The sequence below is a fragment of the Pyrgilauda ruficollis genome, unplaced genomic scaffold (assembly GCF_017590135.1).
Source record: "Pyrgilauda ruficollis isolate IOZ18807 unplaced genomic scaffold, ASM1759013v1 scaffold4, whole genome shotgun sequence".
In the NCBI taxonomy this organism is placed as follows: Eukaryota; Metazoa; Chordata; class Aves; order Passeriformes; family Passeridae; genus Pyrgilauda; species Pyrgilauda ruficollis.
In genome coordinates, this window is record NW_024525489.1 from 20,173,872 (window position 1) to 20,190,558 (window position 16,687).

Below are 16,687 nucleotides of genomic sequence, written 5' to 3' on the forward strand. Positions count from 1 at the left end.
AACCTGACTTGATCTCTACTGTAATCCCAAATCCACCAATCCCCTTTGCCTTGGTTCATTATCTCTGATGTCTGCAATTTAAATATGTTGAAGAATTAGGTATTAATCTTTTTTTTAGTTCCTTCAGTACTGAAGGTCACAGAGTATTTTATTTAGCGGCAGGATTAAAAGTTTAGGCTGCTTTTTAACACATTTAAAACTTGAAATCTTCTTTCCAAGGTAAGTTAAAAGAAGCTGTGTTTGGTTTTGTGGTATTATGATTTTTTTTTCCTGACATGCTCTCTTTTCTCTATATAGAATGCTTACAGCCTTCCTTGATGTTTGCTGTTGATTAGTATTCAGGTGAGGTATTGAGTTAGAATATTAACAAGAGCTGTAAGACCTGTCTTTTGTACCTTTATGGTTTCCCTTAAAGATCATACATAAAAGCTGAGCACTGATACAAGTTCAGTTGTTTATCAGATTTCTGGTAACCTTTACAATAAATGTATCTCATGTATCCACAAAAAGTTACTATAAAATTTCAAGGGATGATGATTTGCAGATGTAGGGGAGAAAGTAGTTTATGTATCTAAATGGAAGTTTCCAGACTTAAAGGTGGAATGGAACAATATGTTGACTGGCTTGCTTCACTGGTTTTAAACTGCTGGTTGGAATTGTAACAGAGATGCTAGGGAGTTGTGGATGTATTATGCTAGATAGTTGTGGTCTCTTTGAAATTGTGCCTGCCAGTGAATGGAAGTTGCCTCTACCTATTTAAAGGAAACCTTAAATTGGTTGCACAGCAATGTGTGAACTAAATGTAATTGTAAGATTTCTTTTTAATCCCAAATGAATAGCAAGGTAAAGTCCCCTCTGAAACTCCTTTATCTCCAGCTAAACATCCCCAGCTGCCTCAGCTGCTTCTCATGGGACCTAGGTTCCAAACCTTCTGTGGACTTGCTCCAGAACCTCAATGTCCTTTTTGAAGTGAGGGACCCAGAACTGGATATAGGTTTTGAGGTGTCACCAGTGCCAAGTACAGGGAAAGAATGAGCTTCCTGGTTCTGCTGGCCACACTATTCCTGATCCAGCCAGCATGCCATTGGCCTTCTTGGCCACCTGGGCACACACTGGCTCATGCTCAGCTGCTGTCAGTCAACACCACGATGTCATGTTCCACTGGAACACTTTCCAGCTACTTTTCCCCCAGCCTGTGGTGCTGTCTGGGCTTCTGACCCCAGGGCAGGACCTGGCACTTCACCTTGTTGAACTCATACCACTGGCCTTGGCCCACTGATCCAGCCTGTCCAGATCCCTCCTGCAGAGCCTTCTTACCCTCCAGCAGAACACAACTCCCATAGTGTCATCTGCAAAATGACTGAGAGTACCCTCGATCCTCTTGTCCAGATCATTGACAAAAGTATTAAATATGACCTGCCCCAAAACTGAGCCCCCTGGGGAGCTGGTGACCGGCCTCCAGCTGAATGCAACGCCATTCACCACCGCTCTTGGCTTGGCCATCCAGGAAATTCTTTTACCCAGTGAAATCCTGGCCCACCTGAGCCATGCACAGACAGTTCCTCCAAGAGAATGCTGTGGGACACAAGTGTCAAAGGCTTTCCTAAAGTGCAGTAGATGACATCCACAACCTTGCCTTCATCTGCTCGGTGGGACACGTTGCAATAGAAGGAGATGAGTTTGGTCAAGCAGGGCCTGCCTTGCAAGAACCCAGGCTGACTGGGACTGACAGAGACACTGCTTGCTCTTGTTGTCCTGCATGCGCTGTGTGATTGCACCCGAGATAATCTAAATACCAACATCTAAGGTCAGTTCATAAATTTCACAGCTTGGTTTTGTAGCTATATCTTCAGGGGTTCAGGAGAAAATAACTGTAATATATTGCTGCAATATGCATCTTGTTGCTGGTTGACTAAAGAATTAAAGAAAAAGTGTTGGATACTCATCCATTCTTTTGCTCATCCATCCATACAGACCATTGAAAGATTGATTTGGTTAAGAAATACCAAATACCAAAACAGATTTCTTTCATGACTTGTGCCATTCCGTAAGTTCAATATATGTTGCTAGTTCTAGCTATTAGAGATGTGTTCATAATAATAGTTACTGATTTTGATGGCAAGTTTTACTCGGGAGAAGTGCAACTCCTACATACCAATGGAATGCCTAAGTCCTTTACTGTCACACTTCTTGTCTGTGCTACTTACCTGGTACCAGCATTATTGCTGCTTCTCTGTTTTCCTGTCTTTTCCTTCCTTATTTATTTACTTTACTTTAATCCATGACTTTTCTGTATAACCTGTGAGAATTTGTTGCTCGTTTGTACCCTCTAATTCTTTCTGTTGCACATGTGGATGACTGTAGGCACACACCACAGGGTAGCAAGATGCCCAGATTTGACAGTCCAGTGCCAGAAAATACGTTGGATTTTTGGATAACCAAAGTAATAGCTATGAAATGTCATGGGCTTTGGTTACAACAATGAATGAAACACAAGCAGAGCTGAGGTGGTGAAAATTGTAGTGTAGTCCTCAAGGCTCAATGAATTGTCATTTGAGCTGGATTCAGCTTGGAAGTCTTGGATCTTAAACCACTGTCATAGTGTCCTAGCTTCAGGATAGACTGGACTTGTTGGTGACCTGAAAACATAATGCAAGATTGGCAACTGTAGTCTAGCTCACTGCTAGGAGATGTTTAATTTTTGGTCTTATTGAATGTGAGGTGGGCGTCACCTCACATGAATTTTTATGTATTTCTTTAATTCCTTCTTTAGGACATGACCTTAGAAGACAAGCTGAGAATTTGGGGTCAGCAGTGAAAGTGTCACTGCTGTTAAGTTTCTTGAACTTCTACAAGTCTTCTTATTCAATGTCTTCTAATTTCTTGGCTTCACTTAATTTTTGCATTGCAAAATCTAACGCAACATTAGTATGAATGTAAGAATCTCAGAGGTGGATTTATTTTCTTTGAGTAGAAGTTTTGTGTTGGAGAACTGCTAATTCAAGGAGGAACTATTTAGGAGAGTTGCACTCTGCCTGGAATACTTTCAAGCAACTTAGTAGCTTAAAACAATACAGAAGTCACCAAGTTGCTTTAAAAGGTATTTTCTAAATTTTGGCAGTTAGTCTGCGCTATTACCAGTTCTTCAGTTAAGGTTTGCTTTCAGGTGACTCTGTTTGGATATTCAAATTTTAGGCAGATTTGTTCACTGCTGCAATAAAAAGCCTAAAAGGTGTCTTAATTACTCCAAGTCAAAACACAAATGCCAAATTCCCTGGTGATCTATAACATTTCCTTTACAAGTTTCCTTTTGCAGTGTATAAATTGGATATTCCTGTTAAATAGAAGATAATCGGTGATGGATTTTTCTTGATTCATAGACTCCTCTTGGACTGACCACAATGTTACTGTGTTGAGTAGTTTGTTCAAGGGTTTTTGAGGGTTTTTTTTTTCTTCTCATAGAATTTAACTAAAAAGGCCAAATAGAAGTATATTCATAGTCTTTCTGAACAGGGTCGATTAAAGTATTTTTCTTGCTGCTTTTTTGCACTGAAATCTTGTTCTTGCTTTTCTTGTTTTAAGCCATATTTTTTGTGATGTCTGCAGAAACTTTGTGTACGTCTTTCATCTGCACTCTGGTAAACTCCTTTTAATGTTTAATTCTCTAAGTTCCTTATAAAACTGTATAAATTACAATAGGTGAGATCTTGCATATTTTTGTGACCAACATTTAATTCAGAAATTCAAATATTAAAGTGGCTTAAAGCTTCCTGGGCTTTGTGTGAAACTTATTTTAAACCACTGTAGATGTGTCTATGTGGCATGTTCTATTCATGCAGGAGTTTTTAGAGCCTTGAAAACACATACCATCATTTTTAGTTTGACTACTTGCCTGCTGTTTTTTGATGAGGAATACGAACCTCTGACAGCCAAAGCCCTAGTAATTTTTCTAATTTACTGATCAATCTTTTTAAAGATTGATCATAAAAAAACCACCCAACCAAATCAAACTTCTTTTCACCAAGCAGTTCTTCAATGTTAAAGCTTTATGAAAGTGACAATACATGGAAAATGAGTTCGAAGGAGGAGGAAGAATTCTCTGCAACAGGTAATTGTCATCAATGTTAATTTTGGTGGTATGGAGAAGAAAGAGAAAAGACAGAGAAGCATTTTCTGTGTTTGTGGAACAGGGAGAAGGGTCTTACGTGTAGGCTCTTCCTCAGTGTGAACTGCCAGCTGCTTCCATCTTTAATACTCCTATTCTTTTAAGTTGTGGTAGGGGGTGAGGCATTATGCATGAGGCATTATCTGGTCCCCAGCTGACATGGCTTGGACTCTTTCACTTGCCCGCTGAAGTTTCTTGCTTTTGCTAACAGTGGTAATTAGGAGTGTAGAAGGAACAGGAGCAGATGAAAGAAGCACAACATACAGTGTGTTGCCAGCACCCCAGGAGGTGCCTTTGCATCAACAACACAAATGCAGGAACATCTAGTGCAGAGCTGGAACAGCTGGTGCTGTAACAAGGTGGTTTGCATGTTTAAGGCAATTTACAAGGATGAACATCTTACATTGATTTTGTATGCTGCTACAGAAGATAGCAAATCTTGGACAACTACTCCTGTACATGTACTAAACAGATCAGGAGACCACTCTTGCCCCTTGTTAAATTAACTGCCTGGCTGTGGAAAGAACCTTATGTTTTAAACTGTCCAGGGATTAATTTTCGTTTGCAGTGACTCGTACACCGCCCACCCTCTTTGGAGAACTAAATTTGAGATTAGTCCTAGGATGAAATTGTGGCCTGCTGACATTTAAACACATTTTCTGCTTTTATAAAAGCAGAAAACTAATTGAGGGCTGATGCTCTAATTTAACTCTCTGAACTATTTACAAAAAGATGCACACCATGCAGAAAAGTTATGCATAATTAGACCTAGAAACAGTGTTCTACTAATATATGCTGAAGAACTGCTTTGCAGTATGATGTCTGTGTACAAGCTGTTTTGTATAAACAAATGCAGATAAGAATTAAAATTCTGTTACTAATTTTGCTAATTGCTAATTTCCTTTTTTATTTTCTATCTACAGATCTTCATGTCTTTCACTAAAAGGAAACTTGTCAAGATAATTGCCTCAACTATTGTACCTTGGAGCAGCATGTACAAAACTGATCTTAAGATGAAAGAATGATTAGTATTTGAAATAGCTGACAGGGAAAAAAATCAGGAAATATTTTTTTTTTAAATATAATTTACAGAAGATATAATGACTAAAGTCCGCTAAGAGGTTGTTCTTACCTAGTAAAAAGGCACAGCTGCTGAAAGGAAAAAGAATACTTAGTAGAAAATTGCAAGATCCATTTTTGTTCTTAAAGAAACACATTACTTGTCATGTCAGCTCCTTTAGTGATGTGTTTTGACTTTTCTCTAGGAAACTGGCATTTCTGCAGTATTCAGAATTGGGTCAACCTTCTGTTAGCAGATTTTGGACTTTTATCTGTAATTATTTCTGTCAACAAGTCATGATTTTGTGCCTGTTTAACTAGGAATTAACTCATAGCCTTTTAACAGCATTTAAGAAAATTTCAAGACTGTTCTGAAAGGATAAGGGTATTCAAAGTATTTGTAGTATTTCAGCTTCTTTTTCTACTGGTGCAGCTTGAGAGAGAGCAGAGTTCCAGCAGCCTTGTAGTGATACCCAGATGCAGCTGGGGAAGGCATGTTTTACACTGGGTATAGGGGCCAAGTAAATCTCTCTTGGAGTGTTGACTCTGTAAAAGATGCATTTCTTCAACAAACCATGTGCCACTGGTATCTAAATGTGCTGATGCAGTGTATACAAGCAGATACTCTGCCTTTTTGTGAGGTATGCTAAGTATATATCTGGCAGGAAACACTACTATTATAATGAGGTTTTTAAATTGACAGTCTTATGTTGTGTCAGAACCTTGTTACTCTACAGATGTGTTTGTATAAATGAACTTTTCTATTGGAGATGAAATTACATCTTTGGAGTTTTACACTGGCTTTGGTCTTTATAGATTAGTATAATTTAAAACTATAAACTGTTATTTTGATGAATAAGGTGTATAATTATAATGATCTTTTTCAGTAACTCAAATTTTCTGTTAGTGCACTCAATCACAAAGAATATTTTTCAGCATTCTTTAGAATGCTTCCTCATCTGCTGTTAAAATCAGGTAATTCTTTGCATTAAAACTGTATAGATGAAAATGTGTATCCAGTTTCTTTCCCTTTTCTTAGAGGGTTTACTTGATACTTGATGATGTCTCATAGGGGTGCTTTGCTCCCTGCTTTTTTTTTGAGCACATGAATGTGGATATAGCTCTAGACCCTCCATTTCACTTAATACCTGCCTGTTAAACAATCCTTCCTTCTTAAGCAAGAAGAGTATTCAGCCTGCTTAGTGCTTGTGTTTCAGGGTTTATCTCCTGTCTATAAAGCATATACACATTCTCATTGTATTTGGGGACAAGTAAGCAACCTTCTTGTACTGCTGCTTGTGGAATATGATAAAAAATACCTGCTCCTGAGACCAAATAATTCCTGTTAATGTCTGAAGATCAAGGCTTTCGTATAGAGCACTATTTTTGTCTTTGTCCGAGTCACAGCAGTGCAAACAGGAATTTTGGCATGAGTAATTCAGTTGTTTATTTGTACTGAAAAACACCCTCCCTACCAACGTCCTTTGAAATCTTACAAGAATTTTGGATTCTCCTGTGAAGATGAATATTCAGCGCATCAATAGCAGGTAACTGCTTTTTAAAATACTTTACTTAAATACTATATGGAAAATGTTGAATAATCTTGTAATTTTTACATTGTCATTTACTACATTTTTCTGCCTTTTTAGATGTCCAAGATCCAGTCCTGGATAGGTAAGTATTCTGAACACTTTTATTTTAGCAGTAACTGTATCAAAGAAAAATTAAGCTGAAGTTTATTCACTTTTTTGTCTGATTTCCAAATATTTTTTAGGCTACTCCATTTAGATAACTTACTTATGACTTAGCATGTGCATCTAAATGCATAGTAAGGCTCCTTATAAACATTACACTTACTCAATTCATGAAGTGAAAACAGTTACTCCCCATTTTTTTTTGTTTTGTCCTGCTCAGTTTACAGAAGCATTTTATGTGTCTTTAGGCAGATTGGTTTTGGTGGCCTGTACCAGAAATTAATTTTCTCCCAAGACCAGAACAAGGATGTAAATGCCCACAACAGTAGTAGTTAAGATTGTATATTTGTGTGCATGTACATAAATGCACTGGTTTTAATTCAACTTTCTCCTTTAATTTGCAGCCTTCCAGTCTGGTGTTTTTCTTGCCTCTTCATGACCTCGTGTCTTGAGCAGCCTAGCTGGATCCCCTGGTTCCTGTTTCTTCTTGTTTCAAAATTCTGCTTTCTCCCATTTTAGATTCCCTACCCTTTTATATTCATATGCATACACTAGCCTTTTGCTACCTGTTTTGGTCTTTGCTGTTTATCCTGAGACTTTGATTTGGTCCCATGCAGTATTTTCCATGTGGTACTGCTCTCCTGGATTCCCTGCCACAGTGCAGTTAGTTTGTCTGAAGAACATCCCTGATGTACTTTTGAAGTTTTAATGGCCTGATGGTCCTCATCTACCTTTCTGTTCTGCTTCTTTGTCTTGCTCTGAGTACACATTGGAGAAGACATTAAGGCTGTACTTTTTGCTGCCCTACTTAGAAAGCAAATGCATGAACATTTTTTAAAGAACCAAGAGAGCCTGTGGATTGTGGGGGATGATAAGCAAAGTGAAAAGTTCCTGAGATAAAAAATGCAAACAACTCCTCTCAACAACAACGACACATCTTCTCTTGGACATGTTTAGATTCATGAGATGTTTGTTCTGCTCCTTTCTGCTCTAATTAGGAAATGCAGTCACATTTTAGCTTCTAGGCTAAATGTAGTTCTTCCTTTTTTTCCCCCCTTCTGTCAAGTAATCTCTCTGTTCAATTTTGTATCATTTTGACGAGCCTTTCTTTGCAAGTGCTCAGCTGTGAAATCCTTTATGCTCTACACCATAAGAGAATTGCTGCTGAATAGAGTATCTTAGACTCATCTGAAATATGTTTTGTTTTCTGGTGTAATACACTCCCTTAAAAACATTTGTTTTGAATGTGGTTATGAATCTCTTCAGTTATCTGGCTGCTCCTTTGCTAATGGATTCAGAAAAGTCATTAAGCATGTGCGTATTGTGATCTCTGGCTCAAAGCGAGGCATTTGGGGGAAAATACCAAGTTTAAGTGTTTTTTGGCGTTCCTACTGCAGTAGTTCATGCTGATTTCCATAAGTGCAAATTTACATTGTTGATGCCCTCAAAGTTTTAAGTTTTTTGTGCTATTACTGTGTTGTTGTGTAGCAAGGATTTAAAGTCTTAGTTTGACTTTCCGTTCAGTTACAAAGCAGGAACATACTAACATAGTACATTACAAAAATATTTAAATGTAAAGCTATTATGTCTGAGTTTCTGGTCATGTAAAATTCTTCTTTTGCATAATTCTTGCTGTGTGAATCCTTTTTTGGGGGAACGGGCAGGTGGTTCAGGGAAGAAAACAGTTTTCTTATGCAAATTGAATAAGATTTGTCGTCGGAGTTTATAAGTACACGTCTGTTTCTGCTTATGAAATAAAATGGTAAAGCAGGTTTTGCGAAGTTTTGAAATTAAATATTTTTAACTTGAAAAGTAGCATTTCCTCAATATATAAGCAGTGAGTTTGTTTTTCTGAGTTTAGAATACGGGATTGAATTTCTTGTCATAATTATGTGAACTGACATTTTCATGGAAATTGTCATTTAAGGAGACATCTTAATGGTTTTATATTTCTTTGTATGTTTTGGCAACATAGATATATTCAAATAAAACACTGTCTATGATTGTTGGGTCTGAAATATATATTTTTAAATAACAATGTATCTTGTATTTCCTGAGATTTTTACAGTGCTGAAATTTAAATAGTTGCTTAAAGCTAATCTAGGAGTAATTGCAACTTTGTTCTTTTTTTCTTGTTGTGTTTCAGGGAAATGAGGCAAGCTACCCTTTGGAAATGTGCTCGCACTGTAAGTTTTTTTTAATTGCTACACTGTATTGTTACAGAAGTCAATTTTGTTTGGAAATTGATATGTACAGTTTCCATGTATGATATGCAGTTTATATACTAACTAAAAGAATAAAATTAAAAGGTTAAAAATTACCTTTGGAAATAATACAGCTTTTGCTTTTAGATTGTAAAATCAAAAATCAGTCCATCTTTAAAGTAAAAATCACTTAAAGGTTTGAGGGTTTTCTTTGAGTCTTCCATTACAATATTAAAAAAAACCTTACAATAGTCTTGATGTCTGTAGGGTGAAGTGTAGTTCAACCAGTGGGGCTTTTCCATCAATCCTGGTGCCAGTTCCTCAGGGCTGTGGAGCAGTCATGGTGCAGTCTGTGCTGTGTTAGGAGTGAAGTATATTGCTTAAACTGGCTTCGTGCCTTCAGAGGAAGGGAGAGGTTGAGACTAAATGAGCTCTTTTTTCCCCTTGTGTATGTTTGCAGCCAAGCAGTTAGGTGAGAACCCACTTGGTGTTACTTGCTTTTGGCCACATGAGAATAAAACTCATTGCTCCATCTCGTGGGGTTAGTCTACCCTGTAAAAATGACAAAGTATTTTTCGCTTAAAGCTGACCAAAGAAAGGGTTGTCTTGTGAAGTGTCCTTGTGGTGTTGTGCTAAGTGTACCTATTCTTAATTGCTTTTTCTATTCAATTATTTTCTTCAGCCCTAAAGCGCGTGTAGACATGTGTATGTGTCTTCTGAGCCACTTGATAAAATTCCTTGTCTTGGGTGAATTGGATCTTGTTTTTAAACAGGGTAACCCTTCAAGAGAGGGACTGTGTTCTAGATTCCTTTCACAGTGCTTGTCATGCGCTTGTGATGGCCTATGGCTCTTGAAACTCAAACTGTAATAGAAGATAAATGGTTATGGAGAAATCTTTGTCTAAATATGTTTTTTCAGAGAAATGAGACTTCAGCTGGGAATTTGCAAGTCCTCTGTGCCTAATAGGAACATCTACCTGGATTCCAATTTGAGTCATAAGTTTGCAAACACTTGGGAATATCATCCACAGCAGTGCATAGCTGTGTAATGCTCTCAGTGTATTTTGTTAAATGCAAATACATGGTTGGAGTTTTGTACTTGATGAAGACTTCAGTAGTGTCTTCCTGAATCATATATATATATATATATCTCAATCTTACATTACTGCTCCATTGGTCAGTGTTTTGTTATGGACAAACTGGTTTCTGAAGAACTATTTTTTTTTAGCTAGTCATGTCAGAGTTGTAAGCAGTGTGTTGCCATCCTTAACTGCTGATTCTAGGACAAACTATATTCATTGGTAGCAATGGGCAGCCTGAAGGTTTATTATTGAACTTCTTTGCCCATTTTTATTGCAGAGAAATTGATGATTTTTTGCATAGTATTCTGTGGTTAAATGATATGTTGAGGCTGTTGTTGTTTAAATATGAAGTTTTGCAAGACTAAAGGTTGTTTTGCTTTGCTGGCCTTTCTCACAGCAGAAGGTTGGCTGTATCCCTGGGCAGCATGTCTCAACACACCAGGAAAATAGAGTTATCACTGTCCCTTTGCTTGGATGGGCCCAGCCACTGCAATGATAGTGCTGTGCTTAAAGATCCTGAGTGCCTCAGTATTCTGAAAGCCAGGGGTTTTGGACACGGGTGTGCACAGCTGCATGACTGGAAGCAAGCTTGCCAAGTAGATGTTCACATTGTTCTTGAAGTGTTAAACGTTCCTGCTGCTTCCCAGAAATTGTCACTGACAGATCTAAAGTTTTCAAGGCAAGGCCAGACAGTGTCTTTGAAGATCATCTGATACGGTGTCTTGGTTTGAAAAGACGGGTGTCTGCTAAGGAAGGAAACTGTAAACCCCCTCCCTCTTAATTGTTATAAATTTGAAGTTAAGAGGGGCTCTCAGGCAAAGATATGGGAGCAGGAATAACAGTTCTTTATTAGGGAAGACAATAAAAAATAAAATAAACAATGCAGTAATACAAAACAACACTGACAGAGTCAGAACACGTACTGACACCCTGTTGGTCAGGGTGTTGGTAGCAGTCCAACTGCAGAGTCAGGTGTGGTTCTGTTTTAGCAGTGATCCTGGAGATGGGTGTAGTCTTCTTCTGAAGATCCAGTGGAAAAGACAGCTGTTCCTCTGGGAATCCAGTGGAAAGGTGTCCCAAAAATTTCAGATTATATCCAGTTAGGAATGCTTGGCTCCTCCCTCTGGGCGGAGCATCTCCCAATAGGATGCTGTAATTTCTATCAGTCATGCAGTGACACTCAATAGCTCATTAACAGCAGATGTCTCCCTGGAGGGAGGATTGGTTTGTGGAAGAGATAAACTGCGCAATTAACAGAAGATAACTGCCACACCTCTAACAGATGGCAAATAGAATACACACATTGCCTTGCAATCTAGGACATACGGATTTTGAATTTTCACCTTTTTGGAGATTGCCAATTAGTAATAATGTATTAGTGCTGTTTGCATGGAGGCATTGGGTCATAACCTCTGCTTGGTGCTACAGTTCCTACTTTGGTGTCTCATAAGAATGATTTTTTGTTAAAGTAGGCAGTTACTTGAAGCAAATTCAGGATACCACAGAGAGGATGCACACCATTAGATAGTCTAGCATATTCTTTTAACCTCTCATTTTAGAACATTAGTTCTTCTCAGTGGGTGAATTAGTGTTGTTGAATTCCTTAAAGTGGTTTGGTTTTGTTTCTCAGCTGTACTGTGCCAGAAATTAATGAAAACCTACTATTGCTTTCCATGTTGAAAATTTGATGTCAGCTAGAATCTGTCAAATTGTCCATAAGAAAATTGTATCCTAGCAAAAAGATGTAGAGAAGACTATTTTGTAATAGAGTAAAGAATGGTTTATAGTACAGTATTTTTAATATAAACACTCTTTTGTAGAGTGTTTGGATTTTAGGATAAGAAGACTAGTATCTCTTTCCTAATTTAGGAAATTGTAATTGACACATCTGAAGTCATGAAAAGGATTAGGCCAGCTGTGTGTAAGCATATACAAGATGAGTGGTTGAATGTGTTCTCAAGGGTATCATCTTTTTGAAATCTGATCTCCAAAACTGAAATGGCTGATGTGGTTGCTACTCTGAAACGTTATATTCGTGAATCAGATGAGGCTGTAGGTAGAGGTGCAAGTTTTGCTGAAGGTCTGTTTTATTTTGAGAACTCTGCAATACATTCTTCTGGGGGAAAATTAGTCTGGAAACTTTCCAAATTCATTTCAGAACATGTTTGATTTGCAAATTTTCTCCTAATACCTTTGCAATATTCTTGTCTATAATGATTTCATGTTTGAAAAGTTGTGGAAATGGGGCTCTCTGTGACCATGCTCTGATCTGGCTTTTGTTTGTTAAACCTTTGAGCCAGTATTCTAAGAGTATCTGAAAAGCCATCCTTTTACATACAGGGGTAAACATTTAGATTTCAGAAGTGCTCAGCACCTAATTGCTGAGAGATGTACAGCTTTTCTAAGGTCTGTACCCTTTGCAGATGCCAGTGTGTATACTGTGCTCTGCAGCAATGGATGCACCATGCTTCTTAATGCATATGCATTATCCTGTTAAAGCATCACTGAATGTAGTGGATTTCAGAAATCTGTAGTTTTAGGGCATTCTTTACTTTTGGCTCTCAGATTAATAAAAAGTTAGCTACGTACCTTTATGTTAACTGTAAAAAATATATTTTTTTTTCCTGAAATTACTGTTTTCAGCATAAAGCACACTGAAATTGGCTTCTAATAAAGCATTTTGAGTTTCCACTTGAATAGTTTTTACAGTCTTATCTGAACATCAGTTACATGCATAACAATTTGAAAGAGAATTGTGTTGAAATCTAATGGATCATCCTTTACTGCTGTGTTGAGGGGCAGAAGTGAGGAACTCAGCAGTGTGGATCAGCATATTAGAAAGTGAGCATCTGAGAGATAAGACTCCTGCATTAAAATGGGAGTGAGGCAAAGCATTTGCATGTAGTTTCTTGGAAGCATTTTAACATGATTCATCATATTTTTAGATATATGCAGATGAATTCAAGAGATGAAGCAGGTGTTGGCCCTAAGAATTTTAATACTTGGCTAGAAGAGGAGTCTTTTGAAAGTACTGATAGTTCTTTAACAAAAAAATCCTTAGTACCAGAACTACTTAACACCTGCCTTATGTTAATTACAAGGGGAACAAAATTCAGAATGGATTATGAAATAAACATAAATAATTCCAAGTGTTTTGAAACAGTACAGAATTTGGTGTTTATGCAGTGCTGCCAATAAAGCATTTTAAAGAAAAGCACTTAGCAGTTATTTTTTCCAGCCAGTTAGTAAGTTTGTGAGCTCAGGCATCAGTGCCAAGGTGAGGGGATCCTGTCTGCTTCTGCTGAAAAGCATGGGAAGCACAGAGCCCCCTGTCAGCTGGGGAGCTCAGCACAAAAAAAAAGGTTAATTTGGATCTGAATGCTCAGGGTTGCTGGGAGTGTGGTGATGAGTCACAGGCAAGCTCAAACGATGTAAACAAAGCTCAGTCCTGATTTTCCTTAGTGGTGGTATCACCCTTTTTACACTACTATGGACTTGGACTTCCTAGGAGTTCCTAGTGTTTTTATTTGGCCTGGTCTCCTGAGCTGGTCTTAAATTCTGTCTGCTACTGCCACCATCAGTCCTTTCGGCTCAGCTTTCCCTTAAGCTGAACTATCTTGTACCTTGTGTTTCCAGCAGAACTTTGGAGAGTTTGTGTGGGCACGAAGTCATATTTTTTGTTCAGACACTAAGAATTAATTTCAGTGCTCTGTTCTTCAGTGAGAGCTATGTGGAATTTTAAGAAAGTGTTGATAAGGAGAAGGAAAATACAAGCATTGTTAAATAGGGCAGCATCCATCTTAGATGGGAACTGTTGTATATATGCATTCTGGGAGATAATGTCAACAAAAAATGAATAAGATGCTATTGAAATCTGCTGTTATATGTAAATGTATGCTGTTTCCCTTTAAAAAATCCAAAGAAGAGCCAAGAAACAAACATTAAGCTCCAGAAGACTTGCATAGTTTTTAGGTAAATTCAGCATAGGCAGGGAGAGTCACCAGAAAGGAAGACTGTGAACTGAAGAAAGAATTGACAGAAGGTATGCCAATCTAAGGCATATTATACTATGATGTACTCATCCCTTATTTTATATTTGTATTCTTATTTCTTAAAGCTGTTCTATGAAGACAAAGATGCTACTGAAATACAAATTTTTTTCAAGTGTACCAGATTTTTAAAATTCAGCTTGTGGAAAGGATTTAATGGTAGGTGAGGTGCCTGCAATATATTTAAGGAAAAATAATGAAATTCTGATACTAGATTCTCATACAGTCAGTTATGAACATGATCTCATGTTTCTCCACATATGTTCATTAGGAACAGAGGTTTATATGCTGATGAACTATTAAAGACAGTTTTCTTACCCCTGCATTTACTTCGCTTTTTCATTATTTCCTGCTCCAAGTACTGTCATTCATGCTGTATCAATTGCCAGAAACAAAACAGAGGAAGAGTTTGCTATTTGGTCAGCTTTTGACAGAGATGCTGATTTTTTCAGTACTGTTTTTTTGACTTGTTTTGACTCCTGTTAAGAAAAGAACCTCTTTCAGATCTCCAGTGCAGGCACACCCCTTGCTTGAATGTTTCAAGGTTTGGAATGAGAAATTTTAATCCCATTTCCAGTAGAAATTGCTGCCAGTTATTTGTACCTGGACTGTGCATTGAAGTTGAGCTGTTATGAGCTATGAAATGGGACGTGTGTATATGTGGAGAAAGAGTAATTAATATTTTTCAAATATCCTTAATTTCATAATTGCGGCAGCTGTTGCTTTGTTACAGTTCAGCAAAACATGATCATTGTTGAGAAATACTCTTAAATTCCTTTGCAACCTCCTCCCTTCCTGTGATCTGATTCTTACCTTTATCATCCATAATCTTGACCTCTTTGTCTACCATCTTTAAAACAAAACAAAAAAAAAATTTCTTCTCTTACACTTGCTAGTTTTGGAGTTTAAGGACCTTGTTAACTGCAGATGTGCGGCTAGTTAATCCAACAGTGGTTCTTGTGCCCAGCAGATGATGGCAGAGCAGCATTGCTTGTTGAAATACCTTGGATAAAACACCTTTCTGACAACAGTTTGTTTTCTTAGCACGTCTGTGCAATGGCAGAGACAGTCTTGTCTGGTCTTTTGTGCCAGCTTATGCCAATTTAAGCCATGTAGCCATGAGTTACCACGTATTAATTACCACATATACAAGTGAGTGCCTTGTATATGTGGTAATTAACTCCACTTCATAGCAGAACATTGACAGAACTCTGGGTGTCACTTGCAATATTTGCTCTTATATTTGTGAGGAAAAATGGCATGGACTTGAGCTCCCAAACCAGGAAATGGAACTGAAGTAATGAAATAAGACTTTCTTTAATGTGACCTCTGGGTTGTGAGAAAGTGGTGTTACCTGATGATCAGAGGTCTGTAGTCCTGCTTCAGGCAGCTCCATGTTTCTATCCTAATTTGTGAAAAATTCATTGCTGTGTTTTGGTACTTGGGAGTTTCTTACATGTTACTTAGAAATGTTACAGAACTTGCAGTTCATTAACTCATTAGGTTTTGTGGCAAGGGAGAAGAGATCCAGCCGTGTTAATGCTTCTTATAATTTTTCTCCATTGTGATTTTGTGAAGCTGCAGAACTATGAAGTATTTCAGGTTGTTTGGGAGGCTTTAGAACTGACCAAAATGGAAAGATTAGTCTTTCTATTAATACTGAGAGTGTGATTCCACTGATCTGGTAAGAAGCTGACAGTGCATTATATACACCATAGACAATATAATTAGTTTGCTGTTTAGTTGTTTTAAAGTGAAGTAATACAGGTATAAATTATGTTAATTCGTGCACTTATTTTACAAGGGGAAATGTGCTTACATAGGTAGTGTGATAAGTCACCCTTAATATTTCTATGCTTTTTCAAATGCTTGTGCTGTGAGGCTTTTTTGAGAGTGTGAACTCTTTCTATGGGAGTTGCAAGTAGAGCTTGCACTAAAATGAAGTTCCCACATTTGCAGCTTGCCAAGGTGCTGTCTGCATTAAAATGGGCTGGGCCTCGTAATTTTCAGGACTGGGAGTGAGGATGAGTAGAAGCAAAAGAGTTTCTGTGCACAGAAGCAAAAGCTGGCAAATACCTTTCAGTGTATGGGTGAGAAGCAGCATTTTGTGCTGATGGAACTCATAATGTTGCCTGTGGAGCTCTGCTTTGCCATTCCTCTTTAACACTGTGTTCTTCTAGTCCCGTGATGATGATCTACATCCAGGTTACTGTATGGTGCTCCGTCTCCTTCTGTGTCACCTGGAGGGGTTCCTGGGTAGCTGTGCAATGTGCTGCTGCCACTGCTGTGCTGCTGTACTGTTCAGGGCACACCTCCAGTTGTGGCCAAGGGTTCTGCTCAAACTTAGGATAAAAGGAATATTTCAGTGCAGTTGAGAGGTTAATTATGTGAAATACCACACTACTTATTAGAAACCAAGGAAAGCGAATTATGT

General features: G+C 37.9%; 1 protein-coding gene across 2 annotated transcripts in view; it reads left to right on the forward strand.

Moving 5' to 3' along the window:
- PPP3R1 (protein phosphatase 3 regulatory subunit B, alpha) overlaps positions 1–16,687 on the forward strand; it is a 38,935-nt gene that overhangs the window by 14,560 nt on the left and 7,688 nt on the right. For both annotated transcript variants that reach the window (XM_041477131.1, XM_041477132.1), the window contains exon 2: positions 9,065–9,104. In XM_041477131.1, coding sequence (XP_041333065.1) covers positions 9,065–9,104 — 40 coding nt within the window. The remainder of the gene's footprint in view (positions 1–9,064; positions 9,105–16,687) is intronic.